Genomic DNA, 21,623 nt, shown 5'->3' on the forward strand with positions numbered 1-21,623 from the left:
TTTTTTGGGGTAAATAATGACATTGGAGAAATTACAGTATAAAGAGCGCCCCCTATTGGTGAAAAGTGGTTTTAGGCAAATTATAGGTTAAAGTGCGCCTCTGCCGGTAAAAAGTGATATTGCAGAAATTGCAAATTAAAGTGCGCTCTTTTTTGGTAAAAAGTGACATTGAAAAAAACGAAACCTTCTTTCGGTTTCTCCCATTAGGGGTCGCCACAGCAGATCATCCATATTCATGATCCGCATGTTCGATTTGGCACGTTTTACGCTGGATGCCCTTCCTAACGCAACCCCCATTTATCCGGGCTTGGGACCGGCACTAAGAGTGCACTGGCTTGTGCAACCCTAATGGCTGGGTTTAAATTACAGTTTAAAAGCGCCCTCTGTTGGTAAAAGTGAAATTGAGAAAATTGCTGTATAATTTTATTATATAATAGGTTCACTAGCACCATTTGTTGTTCAATGTTGGTTAAATAACACATTCACTATTGCTCTCTGTTGGGAAATGAAAAGATGGCAAAATGGTAGTTTATAAGCACTGTTGATAAATAATTGTGTTGCGACATTAAACGCTCAATAGCGCCCTTTACGGGTGAATAGTGGCGCTAGTACTATTACACATTTAATAGCGCCCTCTGTAGGTGATGGATGGTGTTGGTAAAATTACGTCTTTCATTAGTTTCCTCTGTTGGTGAAATTAAGTGTTCAATTGCGCCCTATGTAAACAAAAATGTTATCAAATAAAGAATTCAAATAGTGCCCTTTGTTGGTGAAAAACAAAACATTTTACCATTAGTGAACAATGAATTTGGTCCAATGATATGGTTTATAGCGCCCTCTGTTGGTGAAATAAAGAGTTCAATAGAGCTCTTAAGATAAGATAAAATAAACCTTTATTCGTCCCACAGTGGGGAAATTTCTATGTACAGCAGCATGAAAAAATAAAAATAAATGCAAATATATAAAAGAATAGACGAATAAGACATACTATAATATTACAAGTATATACACAACACAATGTATAAATACAGATGAGGGAAAAGTACGTATTGCAGGTTGTATTGCACACAGGTGGTATTGCACGTATTGCAGGTAAATAGAGCTGCTTTTCAAATAAAGCATTTAATAGCATCTTCTGCTGTTGCGTTGGGAATTCATTTGTTAGTAAAACTGATTTTGGTCAAATTAAGCATTCAGTAGCACTATCTGTGGTTTAATAATGCTTTTAAGAGCTGTATTAGTTGGTAAACAAAGCATTCAATTGTGTTTCATGTTGGTGAATCAATCATCATTAGCATCTTTGTGTTCGTGAAATAAAACATTCAGTCGTATCCTGTTTTTGAGACTGAGGAATAAAACTGTAAGAAAAATTAAGAATCAATTGCGCCCTCTGTAGGTGACTTAACATATTAAGTGTAAACAAGTGCATTTATACAACTATGTGTTTTGTAGTTGAAAAGAATGAATAAACAGTTAGACAGAAATGTATAATTAATATATTTGACATAAAACAGAATGACAGGTTATGACAAGACAAGACAAGATGCTTTTATTGTCCTTTTTCCTAAATATATCTGATGCAGTACACAGTGAAATGACACAACGTTCCTCCTGAACCCTGGTGCTACACACAACAACAATCACAGAAAACAGAAAACACATGGCTAAGGACTAGTAAGTGTCCTCACCACATAAAGTGCATTAAGCTAACATGTAGTTTATCATGCAGAACCTTTATGTCACATCTCTCTGCCACATCATCATTTGCAAACATTGATTTCAGTGTAAGTAAATCTGTCAGATAGCTGTCTCATAGCTCCTGATTCTTCACATGTGCATGCACACACACAGCTGATTCCAGGGATAAATCACTGCCCCCTGCAGGCTGCAGTGTTACTCCAGTTCCTTCTGCAGTGTTTCTGCTCACTACAGCATGCACTGCTGAATTTCCCAACACAGTGTAATCCAAATGTCCCCCTGTGACTCTTTAATTATCTATCAGTTATATAATGACCCTTAACTTTTACATAAAAGAACAATAATGTCACTCGGGTCCACATGTACACAGCAGCTCAAGTTTCCTTATAATAAAAAAACATAAATAAGATCATCAGTTTATGGTGTGTGTGTGTGTGTGTGTGTGTGTGTGTGTGTGTGTGTGTGTGTGTGTACCTTATTAGTGCATGTCATCCTGAATCAAGCTGTGTGTGTTGGCTTCAAAGACATCTGCAATGCAGACATCTATTTATAGCATACTTCTAGTGTGTGTGTGTGTGTGTGTGTGTGTGTGTGTGTGTGTGTGTGTGTGTGTGTGTGTGTGTGTGTGTGTGTGTGTGTGTGTGTGTGTGTGTGTGTGTGTTTTGGGACAAAATAAATACATTTCCTTAATAAAAACACACACTCTCCAAACACACTAGAGTCTGTACAGCATTCACACATTTATTTAATAACTCCAGTCACAACATTGTTTACAAAAACAAAACCCAACTGTAATAAATAATTCCATTACGCCGAGTCAGCATTAGATTTATGTTCTGTTTGGTGTGTTGGATTTAGAGTCAAATCAGAGACTAAAAATCTGATTATCTCAGTATCTGAAAGTCTAAGAATAAATGTCTAAAGTCCAGTTATCACGTCTACACCAGGGTCCATGTCTGTTATCAGGTCATGTCCGGGTCCGAATCAGAGTCCATGTATGTTCGTCTGTAAGCGAGTTTGAGATCATTTCCTAATGTAAGCTTCATACCTACATCTGAATGCAGGAGTCGGTCCTGCACACGTCACTGTCCTCCTACACGTAATACAAACTCCTCAAGTATTGAAATGATGTAAGGTCGTTTCCTATTATTGTTAATATTATTATTATTGTTATAATTATAATATTATATTTTCTAAACTCATCTATTTAATCAGTGGAAATGAACTACGGGTGTTTTATATTATAGTGAGAGCTGAAACATGACACAGCATCATTTAGAGTAATGGACAATAAACAGATTTCCTTATAAACACATTCGCTCATGCGATTACACACACACACACACACACACACACACACACACACACACACACACACACACACACTTTATTGCTTCTCAAAGTGTACAGCAGTGACTTGGCAATATGAAACAATCACACACACACACACACACACACACACACACACACACACGTCTACAATAATCACAGACAGAATGCTGGTTGATAAACAGCTTTATTTGGCTTGGAGTGAATTGAGCAGCACTAACGTTCTCAGTGGAAGACTGAAAGCACTTTTGATCCAGTGTGAAAGTGGAAAAGCATCTCATTCACCATTAAGGCATTTCCAGTACGTACTTTATCGCTTTATTTACACACACAGCAAGCAAAACTGACCTCTGTCGTCTTACAGCAAGCTCTAAAAGGCAGGCCATGCAGATAAACTGAACCTCCCATCGACTCGAACGTTTAAAGCAGATGATGAAATGTGACTCGATGCAGCTGCTTTAATGTAACATGAAGTGATTTATGCAAAGTGTTAAATAAGGCCACACCCCTTTTACTGTAGCTGACATGAACATAAAGGCCACACCTCCTCTATTGTCAGGGACAAAGAACAAAGTCCACACTTCCTTCACTTAAATTGGCAGAAACAGAAGCCACGCCTCTTGGTATTGGAAAAAAGAGAAACCACGCCTTCTTTTTTAGGACTGACATGTACAGAGGCCACACCTCCTTCACTGTGAATAGCAGAAATAAAAGGACACACCTTCTTTTCTAAAGCCAATGAAAAAGTCACACTTCCTAGAAATGTGATGCCTCCTTCAATGTGACTAAAAAAAGGTAAAGGCCACGCCTCCTTTACTGCCACTGACAGTATAGAGGCCATGCCTTCTCCTATGGGACAAATAGTAATAAAGGACATGTCTCCTTCCATGGGAATTATAGTAATAAAGTACATGCCTTTTTCTAGGGGACAAGTATTAAAAGAAGGACATCCCTCCTTTCATTAGACTGATATTAATAAAATAAATGCCTCCTTCGTGGCTATTAGTGTTTTTTAATGCTTTTGCTGGTGTGTTGAAAGTGTTAGTTAGCTCTGTGTGTGTGTGTGTGTGTGTGTGCGTGTGTGTGTTTATACAGTGATGTAATAATCCTTATCTATTGACCATAGCTAGTAGATTAGTCTCTGTGTCTGTCCATCATGTGCAGAGAGTGGGTGTTTTAAAGTCATCAGCTTTCAGCAGGTTGTTTTGTTAATTTGTAGCCTCACGGAAAGCGTCCTCGTGCTCATGTGATGCCGTGGCCATGTTTTTATATTTTGACATTTCTTTTCCAGGTTGTTCTTGACAAGCTGATGTTCAAGAAGGTTTATTATGAATGAACAAGTCAACAGGAGGTAAAGTTTCCACAAAGAAAAAGAAAAAAATAAATTAAAAAAAAAAATAAATAAATAAATAGCAGCAACTTCTTTGAAATCTTTAAAAGTTTCATTCCTGAACTGACGATGCATCAATGCAAGCTCTCGCATCTACACTTCAAATCCACATACATTCTCTTTAAAGCTCAAGTGTGTTTTATTATACTTTGCCATAAGCTGGAGCTATTGTGACTTTTTTTGTTCATCACAATAAAAACAGATATAATGTTTGTGATTAAATACATGACGGGGAGAAAAAGCATAAAATATATGATAAGCATTGGTTATATGGATGATTTAAATATAAATGTATACATAGTGAGAAAAATGTTAAGTCCTTCATCAGCTTTGTTTAAAATCTGAACTCTCAAATCGAAGGTAAAACGTATAAACATAAAGTATGCGACTTCTACAGTTATTGTGTAGGTTATTACTGTATAACATAACTGTTATTATCGCTAATGTTTAGGGGAATATTGTTGGGTTCTTGAAATTATTATGACAATTTAGCATTTCTATATGAAATCTTTAAATATATGTTTATGGCATATGCTCTTAACGCTAGCAAGTTATCTCACTTTTTTAGTTTAATTTTTCCTCACATTACCGCACTTTATTAATCTAAGCATTTTTTGATGGTGGCATCTTGGTAGTGGGATAAGAACTTCCAATCAGAAGTCTAACGTCTTATATATAAACAGCCTTCTTTTGCCACATAAACAATACATCAGTCACAGTGAAATTCTTTTTTTTCTTAACACAGGGTCAGCCATGATAAGCCATTCCAGAAGCAAAGAGGGTTAACGTTCTTGCTCAAAAGTCCAAGAGTGACAGCTTGATGGTGGTGGGGCTCAAACCTCCAAGCTTCTGATCAGTATCCCAAAACTTTAACTATTGTGTCATCACTGCCATCATTCAGATGACATGCTACTTAAAGCTAAGATAAAAAAAAAATAAGATGGAATACTAAACATTATTATAGTTATATCTGACGAAACATTGCTAATTACAGTAAAAGTTTTTGGGCTGCTCTGTTACTAACGTGCAACTCAGTAGGGCTGATGTGCTAACGCTAGCTAGCATTTTATGATGAGGGAGAAAAGTTTGCTTTTCGAAAAGATTTTAGGACCTGTTTTCAGGACATTTGTAATTATTGTTTGAATTTATAGCTAACATTAAGGGTCATAAATAGTATTACTTCTGTTTTTTGTTTGTAGGAAGATTTCAGAAACGTGAAGAAGATTAGCTAGATTAGCATTCTGGACTAACAATTTAGTAAGCTCAGTTACCGCCGGTTATAAATGACCTCGTGTTTTCACACGTTTAACTCAGATTTTTTCATTTAGTACCAAAGTCGAGTTTAAAGTTATTATTTTTATTTTTTGGCGTTTGATTTCAGAACCAACAGATGGGCTCTGCATTTCTAAAGGTGTATATCAGAAATTGTAGCTACATTAAGGCTCTTCTGAACATTCAGTGGTCAGTGCATGAAGAACGTACAGCTGCTGTGGAAATGTGTGAGATAACTATGTACGAGATGTAAAAGATGGATTGATAATAATAATGAAGATGAAGATGTGAAGATGGTGAATTGATTGACTTGTGAATAAATTAAAGTCCAGTTCTGTAATTGGATGTTTGGAGCAGGGGCATGTCTTTACTTGCTCTTCTCTTCTTTATTGCTTTCAGTTTTCTCCTCCTTGCTCTCGGTTTTGCTCTCGACCACTTTGTCTTCGCTCTTCTTGTCTTTCTCCTTCTCTTTCTCCATCTCCTTGTCCTTCTTCTTGTCTTCTTCCTGCTCCTTCATTTCACTCTTTTTGTCTTCTTCCTGTTCCTTTGTCTCCTTCCTTTTCTCTTCTTCCTGGCCCTTCACCTCCTTCTTTTTTTCTTCTTCTTGGCCCTTCACCTCCTTCTTCTTATCTTCTCCCTGCTCCTTTATCTCCTCCTTCTTCTCTTCTTCCTCTGCCTTCTTCTCTTTTCTCTTCCTTCTCCTCCTTTATCACTTCTTCTGCCTCAACCTGGTCATCTTCCTCTTTTCCTTCTCCTTCCTCTCCTCCTTCTTCTTCATCCCCTCCTTCCTTCTCTTCTTCTTCCTCCTCCTCCTCCTCCTCCTCCTCCTCCTTCTCCTTTTCTTCGCCCTTCTCCACCTCCTCCTCCTGCTCTTCCTCTTCCTGCTCCTCTACCTCCTCCTTCCTCCTCAGCTGCTTTTCCTTTTCTTCTTCTCCTTGTTCTACTTCTTCTTCTCCTCCTTCCTCTTCTTCTTCTTCCTCCTCCTCCTCCTCCTCCTCCTTCTCCTTTTCTTCGCCCTTCTCCACCTCCTCCTCCTGCTCTTCCTCTTCCTGCTCCTCTACCTCTCCTCCTTCCTCCTCAGCTGCTTTTCCTTTTCTTCTTCTCCTTGTTCTACTTCTTCTTCTCCTCCTTCCTCTTCTTCTTCTTCCTTTTCCTCTGCTTCCTTTTCCTCCTCTTCTTCCTCACTCTCAGGTTTGGCCATGCCCCTCATGTAAGCACCCAGGGTATAAGCACGTCCGGGCGAATAGGAAACAGCGGAGTAGGTGGGATGGATTGAGGTCACGCCCACATTGCCCAGACGGCACTCTTCACCCTCTAGTAACTTCCTGTGAAAATACAAATCCAATTGTTTGGAGTCAGGTGAGACATTTCCATCCAGATAAGCTGATCTGCTTCAAATGTTGTTGCTAGCGTAAAGCAGTTAATTTCTTCATACAGACATCTTAAAAGTGAAAAGAAAACTATGTGCTGCAGGTAATCAGAGTCTCACCTGTAGGCAGCGATCTCGATGTCTAGTGCCATCTTGACGTTCAACAGGTCCTGATACTCGCGCAGGTGACGGGACATTTCTCCTTTAGTGCTGTGCAGAGCATCATCTAGCTGAGCAATCGTCTCCTATCAAACCACACAGCACATTCCCCAATATTACAGTGCAGATTAAATCCATTTATTTATTCAATAATAATAATAATAATAACAACAATAATATTATAAATAATAATAGAGTAAAATATAAAATAATAATTTACAGTTACTGAAACCACTTTTTGTATATTGTGTGTAGACTTAAAACTATTTATTTATTTATTTATTTATTTGCATGTGTACACATTTACATTTTTTCACTCAATTTTATTGTTCAAATGTACTATACTTTTAACATTTTAAGCATTTAACAGATTTAAAAATCAATATTTTTATATAAAATCACACGCATGTTGCTTTTGTTTCTATGCAAAAAAAAACAAAAACAAAAATTGGACAGTGAATGACTGAAAGAAAGTTCTCTGGTGTCCACAGGATTTTTAAATGAAAAACTGAATTTGTTTTGTCAAAGTAAATTTTCATACCATTACATTACAGAGTTTTTAGCAAAAGAAACATGCACGTGTCGCTAAAAAAACATAAAATACTCGTCTCCACACTTCGAAGTTCAAAGTCACTGTACATGTTTTTATTTAACTTTAATTTAGGAAACCTTTTTCTATGTGTCTCTTTTGCCAGGGGTCTCCAACTGTTACTAAACAGTGGATGAAAGAGTCACGTGGCCTTGTTTTCTGCAGCTTCACTGTATATTTAACTGTAAATGATCTAGAAAAAATCTATTCTTCCTTAATAATGAACTGTTTCTGAGTTAGTGATATGGTCAGCATTTAAGTATGGATGCTCTCACCGCTGCTACGTTTGTATATGTTGTGGTTTACGGCTGTTTGTTCGCGGTTTTTGTTTTTTGAAAATAATTGAGTGGTTTGTCTCTTGTGACCTGGTGGTGAGGGATTTCTGCTATATGCTATTTGATTTAATTTAACATCAGATTTAAGTTGTATTTAGTTCTATATTTGTAGTTAAGCGTTATAAGCGTGTTAATAATATATTAAGTGCGTGTTTGTGTGTCTCTGACCTGCAGCTCTCCGATCTCCGTGCTGTGACGATCCTCCATCTCGGCCAGCTGCCTCTCCAGCGCTTCGTTGTGATTGCGTAGGGATTCGATCTCCAGCGTACGAGCCTGAACCTGACGCCGGCATGCACTCAGCTCGTCTCTGGTCTGTTTCATAAGGTCTGCATCGCGTGCTGTCGCACCGGTCACGCTGGTATACTTGGAGCGGTACCAATCTTCCGCCTGCTGCTGGTTCCTTGAAGACAGGACCTCGTACTGCGCCCGGATGTCCTTCAGGGCCACCGTGAGATCGGGTTTACCCACATCCATCTCCACACTTATCTGAAACAAAAATGTGTAAAGAGGCATTAAGTAATGTTCAGTGCCCTCTACTCTAATACTAACCATTCCTCCAGTCTATGTTTTTAGATTAATTCTGTGCACTTTAGAGATTTACGCAAAAGGCTCAGTGCCGATTTGTCTATTGGGTGGAGCAAATTTCTGGGCCGGAAAAATACTGGAAAAAAAATAAAAAATAAAATAAGGAAAATGACTGAGATCCAGTGTATTGTTCTGCATTGCCAGTATTGCTTTTTTCTACAGTATATAAAAATGAATGCAATCAATACATTTCTAAACATGCTTTATTTATAAACCAGTTCTTTCGAAAGACTTCCAACTGTATTGATTACCAATAATGACGATTAGATGATTAAAGTATTAGGGCGTATTTTTTTATGTGATGTTTCCACAAAAAAAAAACCATTGTAGCCCTCATAAAGAAATAAAGAAAATTATAACAATATTCCGAGCTAGGTATTTGCATATCAGTCCATGATTGGTTCATATAATTTATGATGTAACAACGCGTTCATGCCATGTGTCCAGCTTCTCTGTGATGTTTTCTCTGACTTTATGAAGTTATGTTGGATGGTAATTTTATGTTTGGATTGTTTTTATGTTCATAACACTGATTTAGGGGCTAAACAGGAGTTCTGTTTGTAGTCATTAAATAAGATCATGCTTTGTACCAATCGCATCCAATATGCAAATTAACAGAGGATGAATAAATTATAGCTGAAGCCACTGAAGTTTTGAATCCATGTTTTTCGAAAACTAGCTATCTAGCATTTAGCCCTGGCTATTAGTAGTGTTAAACAAATTGTGGTTGCCAAGGTGATGTTTTTACATCTTTGGATGCCATATAATATAATTCACAAGTATAATAAATAAATAAATATAAAAACTAAATAAATAGAGACTCTGTCACAAATGTTGTTGAGCTGGCTAATTCCCAATTTTCTTTATCAGTCCTGTATACAACTTATTTGGGGGCGTGGCTAAATTGTGTTGTCGCAACGTAAGAACATAATCACGATATGCAAATGCAATATGCAATTCAATAGAGGACAAAGAAGTACATCCTGAAGATTTCTGGAGCTGGGAATTCAAGTGCTAAACTAGCTAGCTAACTAGCTAATATTACCAGCGAGCATGCTGTGTTAGCTAAGATGATATTATAGTTGTTTACAGTTTTGGATGCTGTGTATGTGTTTGCATGTATATGTGTGTGTGTGTGTGTGTGTGTGTGTGTTTGGTATTGTGTGTAATAGATCACTGAGAAATATGAAGGTTATTATAAATAATGATACAAAAAACACAAGCTAGTTTACTAATGAAATAGTTGGCAAAGCTTTTGGCTCATGATACACCTAACAATTTTCCCTAATGAGTAGAAATGCATGCAGTCTCATATAAAAATCATTTTCTAGATTCATCAGGACGTACAATACTAACATTATCAATATTATAAATACTGTTAATCAGAAACTTGGTGCAGTGTGTATGTAGGTGTGTGTGTGCTGATGTTAGTTAGTTTAGTGTGGTGTGTGTGTGTGTGTGTGTGTGTGTGTGTGTGTGTGTGTGTGTGTGTGCTGCAGTAATGCTGCTGAGAGGTGAGATGTACGCTAGGACGTGCACTACAGAGTGCTGAATCAGGACCACACGCCCCACACGAGAGACGACGCTGCCAGCAAGCTTCAACACACGGCAAAATCCGCAGTGCTGAATCACTGCCTGCTGAATTAATGCCACACACACTTCACACACACCTAAACTCTGTCATCAACTTATACACACTCATACAATCTTTAAATACATCTTTAGGTGTATGTGTAGTGCCTCTTTAACTCTCTATTAACAGACAACTGCTATAATCACTATATTACATTTCCTGCTTCTTCTTCTTCTTCTAATTATTATTATTATTATTGTTTATATATGGTATAGGATAATATAAATACAAATTACTAGCAGAAGTAAACATTTAGACAAGTATTAGTATTATTGCAAGTTATTAGTATTAAAAGTATATAAGGTGTATGATTTTATTATTATTATTTGTAACAATATATCTATTAGTAATATAATTGCAAGGCAAATTATATTTTATATAATTATTTATGTAAAATAACTGTTTACTATGAATATTATTATATATAATAATAGTAAAATGTATTATTAAAAAAAGCTTTAACTGCTGTCATTATTATATAATGACAGCAAAAAGGTGAAACTAGTTGAACAATTAGGCTTTTATTATTATTATTATTATTATTATTAGTTGTAATAGATTTATTTCATCACTTTATTTACATTATAAGTGTTATTATATATTATGTGTATTATAAGTTTATAAGTATTTTATATGCATTAATAGAATGTTATTATATAGTTATATTGTGTTATTATATATTATGTGTATTATAAGTTAATAAGTATTATATATATCTATTACTATAATTTTTTTATGTGTTATTATCACACCTGAGATGCTTGCAGTGAAGCCTGCAGCTCGCGCACTTCCTCATCGTGCACTTTGCGCGCGAACTCGATCTCATGCAGCAGCGACTCCACCCTCTTCTGAAGCTCGTGCTGCTGCAGCGCCCGGTCCTCCGCCTCCCTGCGGCAGTGCTGCAGCTCGGTCTCGGCCTCGTCGCGCCGGCGGCCCTCGTCGCGCAGCTTCTCCTGGACGTTCGTGAGCGCCTCCCCGAGGCGCGCGTTCTCGAGCTGCGCGCGGCTGCGGTCGCGCTCCAGCTGGTCGGCGCGCTCGCGCATCTCGCGCAGCTCGCGCTCGTAGAGGTCGCGGAGGCGCGCGGGCTCGGAGCCCAGGCTGCGGCGCAGCGCATCAGCCTCGGCCTCGAGCGCGCGGTTCTGCTGCTCGAGCTCGCGCACGCGCTCGATGAAGGCGGCGAAACGGTCGTTGAGGCCCTGCAGCTGCTCCTTCTCGTTGGTGCGCACGATCTTCAGCTCGGTGGTCGACGCCGCAGAGTGCGCGAGATCCGCCGCGTCACGCGCCGAGGAGGCGGCGAGGAGACCCGAGGACGCCCGGCTCCGGTACGCGCCTCCATAAGCCCGGTGACCCGCCGAGGAGCGCAGCGGAGCCGCAGACACGCGTGAGGAGTCCCCGAAGAACTTCCGGTAGGAGCTCGTGGAGTAAACGTCGCTATGGCAACTCATGGTGGAGCGAAGGAGAGAGGGGGGAACCCGACGAAGAAGAAAACACGGAGGAAGAGAAGAGAGAGAGAGAGAAAGAGGAGAGAGACAATGAAGAGGAAAGACAGAGCAGCGTGCTTTATATACACAGAGAGAAAAAGGAGGAGGGAGGGGGTGGGATACAGGATGAGAGAGGATGAGAAAGTGATGAGCTTGAGAAAGAGAGAGAGAGAGAGGATATAAAAAACTGATGATGAAGAGGTGGATGACTGAAAAAAAGAGAAAGTGAATAAAGAGAAAAATGATGAGAGAGGAAATTATGGGGAAAAAGAAAGGAAATGAGAAAAGGGAAAGAAGCAAGACAGAGAGAAAGAATGAGCGAAAGAAAGAAAGGATAAAAAATGATAGAAGTTGCACTTCTTTATGTCAGTCATTCAGCAGAAAATCATAGGATGAGCAAAATATGAACCCCATTTACTTCTATCTGTTCTCTCATATAAAACCTGTACCTTTATCACTTCTCTACCAGGAGGAGAAACAGAAGAACAATAGAGTGTGTTAGATATGTGTGTGTGTGTGTGTGTGTGTGTGTGTGTGTGTGTGTGTGTGTGTGTGTGTGTGTGTGTGTTGTACTGATATTGTATTGTGTTAAAGTGATTATAGTTCTTATAGTATATCGGGTGGAGACTTCATCCACTGCTGCAGTCTCAGAGTGTGTGTGTGTGTGTGTGTGTGTGTGTGTGTGTGTGTGTGTGTGTGTGTGTGTGTGTGTCCGCGCAGTGCCTGAATATGGAATGAGGATGACGAGGTTCTCCACTCCTCGACCCCATATCTGTTCCAGGCTGGACGAAATATCGATCGAACACACCCACACACAACACACACACACACACACACACACACACACACACACACCTACACACACACACACACCCACACGCACGCACGCACGCACACACACAAACACACACACAGAAGAGTGAGATGTAAGATCCATATATCATTTTTAAGTTATTTGAAAGGGCAAATCAAAAGGGAGTGATCTGATTTACAGCCTGTGTGTGTGTGTGTGTGTGTGTGTGTGTGTAGTAACTAATGCTGTTGCATCAGCTGGTCAGCACTTTTTACAAATGCCTGAGAAAGGACAATTCAGCTCCTCCAGGCAGAAAGAGACAGCTCGAAGACCTGAATCAGGCTGTTTCAAGAGATGGAAAGTGTGTGTGTGTGTGTGTGTGTGTGTGTGTGTGTGTGTGTTTATCATTATTTTCCAAAGAGTAAAAAAAATGCCTCCTGAATAAACCATCATCCTACATTGAGGTGTTCCTCATTGCAACCTTCACCATCCAAGATGGCAGCGGCAGTTGCTCGCAGCGGCCTCTCAGATCCAAAAAATTGTGCTTTCACCATATTTAGCTCGACCTTCCACAATACATGGACACCAGAGTCAGCTGTGTTCATGTGTACGACCACCAGACACTGCTACAGTACAGGCATCATGCAACCAATAATCTGCATGATGATCTTATCAACAACCTTCGTGACCTCGGCTTGCTGCGACCTCCGCCACAAAGACAAGGCCCCCAGCCCTCGGTGTCACCTGATGCCAGTGGCCTGGAGAGGGGACGTTGAAGCGCTGCTCGAGGACACGGAGGCGGGCAAGCAGGCGGGTGTCCATGCTTGGCTAAATGCTAACCCTAGCTGGCCGGCTCTCCCGTCTATTTTTTCTTTTAAATGTCTGCTCCCTGGACAATAAACTGGATTACATGCGAACATGAACTCCTGCGAACCACACAGTTTAGAGACTGTTGCGTCTTTATTTTCACGAAGACGTGGCTCAGCGACAGAGTTCCGGACGCCGCCATCCAGCTAGACGGACTAACCGTGTTTTGAGCCGACAGAAATGAAGCTCTGTGCGGTAAGACTCGCGGTGGTGGCGTGTGTGTTTATATCAACACGGAATGGTGTAAGAACTCTGTGCTTGTTTCACACTACTGCTCATCGCTAGTGGAGTTTGTGACTGTTAGATGTAGACCATTTTATTTACCACGGAATTCACCAGTGTTTTCATTGTTGGAGTGTACATTCCTCCCAGTGCTAATGCTAAGGAGGCACTGTGTAAACTCTACGGCGCTTAGCGACCTGCAGAATGCTCACCCCGACGGATTGTTTATTATCGCTGGAGATTTCAACCATGTGAATCTAAGGACTGTGCTTCCTAAACTCCATCAGCATGTGGACTTTGCAACGAGAGGAGCGAACACGCTGGATCTTGTTTACACAAACATCCCCGGCGCATATCGTGCGGAGCCCCGCCCCCATCTCGGATACTCAGACCACAGCTCTGTTATGTAAATTCCAGCATACAGACCGCTCATCAGACGCTCTAAACTGGTTCTGAAACAGGTGAAAACCTGGCCAGAAGGAGCTACTTCTGCTCTTCAGGACTGTTTTGATTGCACTGACTGGGACATGTTTAGAGAGGCTGCAACCAACGGCGATTTCATCAACTTGGAGGAGTACACATCATCAGTGACCAGCTACATCAGCAAGTGCGTTGATGATGTGACCATCTCCAAGACCATCACTACACGCTCCAACCAGAAGCCGTGGATGACTGCAAATGTGCATGTGCTGCTGAAACAAAGAGACTCTGCCTTCAGAACAGGGGACAGGGCGGCCTTAAAAACAGTAAGGGCCAAACTGTCTCGTGCCATCAGAGAGGCGAAGCGCGCACACGCGAAGAAAATCCACAACCACTTCCAGGACAGTGAAGACACTCGGTGCATGTGGCAGGGCATCCAGGCGATCACGAATTACAAGTCCACATCACCTGCTTGTGACCGTGACGCCTCCCTCCCAGATGCACTGAACGACTTCTATGCCCGGTTTGAGGTACAGAACAACGTGAAGGCAAGGAAGAGCACCCCTCCTTCCACTGACCAGGTGCTCTGTCTAAACACAGCTGAAGTGAGAAAAACTTTATGCAGAGTTAACCCACGGAAGTCTGCTGGACCTGACAAAATTCCTGGCAGAGTGCTCAGGGAATGTGCAGAACAGCTAGCAGATGTCTTTACTGATATCTTCAACATCTCCCTGAGCAGCAACATTGTTCCCACGTGCTTTAAGACAACGACTATTGTTCCCGTGCCAAAGAAATGCCTCAATAACTATCGTCGCGCTCACACCCATCGTGATGAAGTGCTTCGAGAGGCTCGTCATGAGGCACACTAAGTCCCAGCTTCCACCCTGCCTGGACCCCATGCAGTTTGCGTATCGTCCGAACCGCTCCATGGATGATGCCATCTCCACAACCCTCCATCTGGCCCTCACCCACCTGGACAACAAGGACTCATATGTACGAATGCTGTTTATTGACTTCAGCTTAGCATTAAACACAATCATTCCTCAGCACCTGATCGAGAAGTTATCCTATTGGGCATGAACACCTCCCTCTGAAACTGGATCCTGGACTTCCTGACTGGGAGACTTTAGTCACTCCAGATCGGGAACAGCATCTCCACACTGAGCTGAGCACTGGGGCCCCTCAGGGCTGTGTGCTCAGCCCACTGCTGTTCACTTTGCTGACTCATGACCGTGTAGCAATGCACAGCTCCAACCACATCGTCAAGTTTGCCGATGACACGACCGTGGTGGGTCTAATTAGCAAGAACGACGAGTCAGCATACAGAGAGGAGGTGCAACGGTTAACTGCCTGGTGTGGAGCCAACAACCTGTCTCTGAACGTGGACAAAACCAAAGAGATGGTTGTGGACTTTAGGAGAGCACAGAGCGAGCAATCTCCACTGATTATTGGTGGATCCTCAATGGAGATCGTCAAGAGCACCAAATTCCTTCAGTGTTCATCTGGCAGACAACCTCACATGGTCACTCAACACCAGCTCCATCACGAAGAAAGCCCAGCAGCGTCTCTACTTCCTGAGAAGGCTGAGGAAAGCCCATCTCCCTTCCCCCATCCTGACCATGTTCTACAGAGGGACCATTGAGAGCATCTTGACCAGCTGCATCACTGCCTGGTTTGGGAACTGCACCATCTCGGATCTCAAGACCCTACAGAGGATAGTGAGAACAGCTGAGAAGATCATTGGAGTCTCTCTCCCCTCTATCATGGACATTAACACCACACGCTGCATCCGCAAAGCAAACAGCATTGTGGACGACCACACACACCCGTCACACACACTTTTTACTCTCCTGCCATCAGGAAAACGGTTCCGAAGCATTCGGGCCGTGACATCAAGACTGTGCAACAGTTTCTTTCCTCAAGCCATCAGGCTCCTCAATACACAGAACTGAAACGGAACTCACACACACTCACTCACACACACACTCACTCAAATGTGTGTTACAGAACTGTACAACCTGGACTGAACACTTAACACACACTCATCACTCATCTCAATCCATTCGACCACCATTTATTAATTTATTTATTGTTTATACTTGACCGTACCACTCTCTTACTGCTGTTTTTTGCACCTTTCACTTTATTATACTGTTTACATGCTGTTTTTAGCACCTTTGACTGCTGCTGTTTTTGCACTACATTGTTCTGGTTATACTCACTCCCGGGTATAGTTTTTAGGTTTACTGGTCGGCGCTATATTTGTTTTTTTGTCTTGTCTTGTGTTGTCTTGTGTTGTCTGTCTGTACTGTTTTTTTTGTCTGCACTGTTTGCACTAGGTTGCACTCGATGCACTTTATGTAGCTTTGTGTTGTGTTGTAGCTCTATGTTGTTGTTTAGTGTAGCACCAGGGTTCCGGAGGAACGTTGTCTCATTTTTACTGTGTACCGTGTACCACTGTGTATAGTAGAAATGACAATAAAAGCCTCTTGACTTCACTTGACCCCACAACCTGCTCATATGAACTGAACTCCAGATCAACTGATAACAATGAGGAGGGGGGATGGATGAATGAATGGATGGATCAATCGATAGATAGATAGATAGATAGATAGATAGATAGATAGATAGATAGATAGATAGATAGATAGATAGATAGATAGATAGACAGATAGACAGATAGTTGGATGTGGTTCATTCCCACACTGTTGGAGGCACACAAAAGCCTTTGGATACAGCATTAAATTTCCCATTCACTTGAACTAGGAGACCCCAACCTGTTCCAGCATGACAATGTTCCTGTGCACAAAGAGCTCTAAACTCTATTAAAGACCTTTGGGATGAAGTGAATGCTGACTGCACCCCAGGTCTCCTCACCTCACCTACACCAGTACCTGACTTTACTAACACCCTTGAGGGTAAATAAATCTCCACATAATAATGACGATTAGATGATTAAAGTATCAGGGTGTATTTTTTATCTGATATTTTTCCACAAAAACAAACAAAAAAACATTGTAGCCCCTCATAAAGAAATAAAGAAAATTATCACAATATTCTGAGCTAGGTATTTGCATATCAGTCCATGATTGGCTCATATAATTTATGATGTAACAACGCGTTCATGCCATGTGTCCAGCTTCTCTGTGATGTTTTCTCTGACATTAGAAGTTATATTGAATGTTAATTTTATGTCTAGATTGTTTTTATGTGCATAAAACTGATTTAGGGGCTAAACAGTAGTTCTGTTTGTAGTCATTAAATAAGATCATGCTTTGTACCAATCACATCCAATATCCAAATTAAAAGAGGATGAACCAATTATAGCTGAAGGCTTAAAGCCATTGAAGTTTTGAATCCATGTTTTGAAAACTATAAACACCTTTGGGATGAATGTGAATGCTGAGTGCCCCCCAGGCCTCCTCACCTCACCTACATCAGTATCTGACTTTATTACAGTTTTCCTCAGTTGCTTTGGAGCATTTCTTGAATCATCCTTAAGATTTGCAAATCAGTAAGTGCATTCTCAAAACAATGTGTACAAACAGCACAATACATTGGATTTCTTGCAAAAGCCTGTTTTTTGCTCAAAATCCTTAGTTCTTCACTCAAAAGTAGGTATTTGTGTCAATGAACATCTCATTACCATCAAAATAACAAGTCCTTTTATCATTGTTTACGAACAAGAGAGTCAAAATGCTTAGTAATTTTTTCAATATGACAATGCTTTATTTTGGTATTTTCTGTTGTAAACTATGTTTTGGATTACAAGTATTAAAAAAATGCACGAGGCTGAATTGGCAATTATAAATAAACGTACACATTACTGTATGTTGGATATTGATTGTAAGAGACTGGACAGGATTCACACTTTTTTATTTTTCTTTACTAGTGGACTGAATAAAAAATTACAATATAATGTCATTGTGATAGAAAATAAAAAGTCACAAATTAAAATGTCAAAAGGTAAACATAGGAAACACTTCTTAGGCAGAACTGCACATGCTGCACTATACAGTGTAATCAGTCTCTACCCCCTGACGTCCCAGTCTGTTGAACCATAGATTTTCATCCACATCACAACAGATATCATCCCCTTCAATACCATTGTGAGGTCATGATTGACAACATGGTCCACAATAGTGGCTCTAATTTTATCTGAAATGTGTCTCTGTCTCTGGCCTCTTCTTCCTCTATTTTGCCTCCTGACCCTTCCAGCTGCATCCTTATTCCTGGCTCTTGACCATGTTCGTTTCCTAGTTGTTCATCCATTTTCAACAATTGTTAATCTGTGTTTTGCTCTTTTTATAAACACTCGCCAATTACATTAAAGGTTTACGAGATTCAGCCTTGACCTATTTTAGAGAACTAGTTGATTATTGGTTGATCTGAAAGTAAACACGCCCCTTTATTAGTGACATTCAAGGTTCATCTGCACAATTCATCAATTCAAGACACATTTACCAAAAAAGTTTAATGGAACTGTGAAGAAGAAGAGCTTGAGAAATTTTGACAACTGGTTTAACCATTTTGCACTTAATGACTTATGCAATGAACTGATGCCTAAATGTTTTGGGGGTTAAAACCATTTAGGTGAAACCAGTATAATACATTTTGATCAACATGACATAAACACTGATACTGTAGGAAACAGCAGACACTCATACACAATGGATTAAATGATGTACAAAAGCATTCGCAATTTGATCAAAGCAATGAGAAATGTTCTTATGATAAGCACAAATGACTAAATGATGTGGAGGTTGAACAAGTAGTTTTGAGAATTTCATTTCTGATCTGAGAAACGCTCCAAAGCGACTGAGAAAAACTGTAACACCTTTAAGGATTAATAAATCTCAACATAATCCTGTAGAACATCTTCCCAGAGAGTGGAGCTCATTATAACAGCAAATGGGACTAAATGTGAAATAAGATGTTCGAAAAGTACATAGCAAAGTTATGGTCAGGTGTCCACAAACCACTGGACAGACAGACAGACAGACAGACAGACAGACAGACAGACAGACAGACAGACAGACAGACAGATAGATAGATAGATAGATAGATAGATAGATAGATAGATAGATAGATAGATACTTCAATCAGAGCTGATGAGCTAGAGAATCAATCAACCAACACTTTCTAGCCCAATTACTTTGATAACCTTTATATACCTTCTGTCATCTCTCTATTGAAAATATTCTCATTTCTTTTTTGACTATTTTAAATAAAATTTAATATTTTCGTATTGTAATATTAGCACGAGTCCACCACTAGAGGGCAACATGTGACAAAAAAACAAATTCTTTATTTCCAATAATAAACACCAGAGGGTTGTTGCACTACCTTTGGGGTAAAGGGGAATGTTGATCTTCCCAGAACAACAAAAAGTCTGTCCTGTCTGAAACCAATAAAACACCACACAAATTAGCTTAAATGCTGATAAAGCTATATGTGAGCTAAAGTAGTGGGACACCTGACTTTTCCATTTTCTTCCCCAAACTGTTACCATAAACTTGAAACTTGCATGTGGTTGTACAGGACATCTTTATAGTTTCCCTTCACTTGAACTAGGAGACCCAAAACCTGTTCCAGCATGTCAATGCCCCTGTGCACAAAGCCAGCTTATATATTAAGATATGCTCTGATATAGAAGAGTAGAGGTTAATCTAACAGCAAATGGGGACTGAATGTGGAATGGGATGTTTAAAAAGGACATACAATCTAATGCTCAGTTGTCCACAAATTTTTGACCATACAGTGTAACTAGTCTTGCTGTAAAACTAGCCAGTTTATAACTAGTTAGCTTTATGAAGACTATAATCAAATTGTGACCTCGATATAATTTATGTATCATAAAATATGGATAGAAAAATCTTCTGAAGCATTAGTTGCTTTTATATGATTACAGATTTGTATTGCTAATGGGAGCTGAACCTGACAGAAACAACTGTTCAGAATCACATTACATGCTACTTAAATCTGATCTTAAATCTCTATAATCTTCATTTCTCATCCTAGCCTGCTAGCCAACACGACACGATTTCTGAGAGAAATTAATCAGCCAGCTATAAAATACATTAACATTCTGTTTTTAAAATCCACAACTGCTAATAACAACTAACATTAACTAGCGATATATGAAATGTACAATTGTTTATGATACATCATTTATAAATTAGAAGTATTTTCAGCTCTAACACTAATGTGAGCAGAATAAATATGATGACAGGGTTATTGTTTATGTTTGTCAGTTATCTAAAAGAAGAGAATCTGAGAGGTGTTTTTTATGTTCAGAACAGAAGCTCACAATCTACACTGAGACTACGCTAATCTCATGTTTAAGAAATAATAACACCTTTGCAATTTTCACAGTTAATGCTACTTTGTTAGCTAACTTAGACTAGCAAAATCAGACCTTCTGAGTAAATGTATACACGATAATCAACTGTATGTTCATAATCATCTCTGGTAACATGTTAGCATGCTAGCTACCAAGAAGCTACCAAGATAACATGTTAGTATATTTTAGATTCCGTTTTTAGAAATCCTTATGAAGTTATAGTGCCATGCTAGTTAGTCAAAGATAAGCAGAGAATTAGGCTAACGAAGCTAGGGGGTTCTCTAGTAACACAAAAACACATACAATAAGAGTGTGCTGTCTGTGATTTGGCTTCTCTGTGGTGTGTCCTTTGCCATCGACACACTGATCCACATAAGCCTGTAATAATATTCCTGTCATCAACTCACACACACACACACACACACACACACACACACACACACACACACACACACACACACACATTCCTAGAAGAGGGCGGACATTCATGACTCAGAAAACCACTATTAAGCACGGGAAGGGCACTAAACCAGGTCAAAGTTATTATTATCACACACACACACACACACACACACACACACACACCTGGTTGCCTCTCCTAGGCCACTATTACACAGGTAAGGACAAGAAGAGAAACCAGTGGGTGGAGTTCTAATTAATCTACTATAACGTTGTTAAGTATCAATTTAGAATAATGCCGACTCATTGATAATAAAAAATTTCATTTTAGCTGTAGTCTTCGAATATAAAAATATTTTGTCACGTGACCTACGGTTCTAATGTTATTATTAAAGGTTGGAAAAATATTAGGGGTTAATAATAGGTAGCTAAGTATCTATCTAGTGCTAGCTAAATAACATTAACTATCTTTAATGATAGCTTAGTTACTGGTAGCAAAAGAAATGCTAATTCAGCTGTAGCTAATGTTGGTTAAGTTAGTCAGCATGCTGAGGTAGCAAACAGCAACGTTAAATAAAACTATTATAAAAAAAAAAAAAGAAATTGACTACATAATAGTTCATGAGGTCTCCATGGAAACAATGATCCTGTTTCGGAAAATGTTTGCTAATTAATATAATAAATGTAATAAACACACTGGTATTGTCGTTAGTGTGTTCTCTCTGCTCATGAGCGTTTT

At 39.8% G+C, this 21,623-nt stretch overlaps 1 protein-coding gene across 1 annotated transcript; it reads right to left on the reverse strand.

Annotated features, from left to right (window-relative positions):
* Positions 1-3,195: 3,195 nt before the first annotated feature.
* zgc:65851 (uncharacterized protein LOC321113 homolog) lies at positions 3,196-11,929 on the reverse strand. Its single transcript, XM_046841164.1, has 7 exons — positions 11,112-11,929; positions 8,310-8,627; positions 7,179-7,303; positions 6,804-7,014; positions 6,634-6,705; positions 6,547-6,576; positions 3,196-6,260 (listed from the first exon to the last, which is right to left on the reverse strand). Exons 1-7 carry the CDS (start codon positions 11,802-11,804, stop codon positions 6,057-6,059), a joined length of 1,653 nt encoding a protein of 550 aa, XP_046697120.1. The 5' UTR covers positions 11,805-11,929; the 3' UTR covers positions 3,196-6,056.
* Positions 11,930-21,623: the final 9,694 nt, after the last annotated feature.

This window comes from Silurus meridionalis, chromosome 27 (assembly GCF_014805685.1).
Source record: "Silurus meridionalis isolate SWU-2019-XX chromosome 27, ASM1480568v1, whole genome shotgun sequence".
Lineage (NCBI taxonomy): Eukaryota > Metazoa > Chordata > Actinopteri > Siluriformes > Siluridae > Silurus > Silurus meridionalis.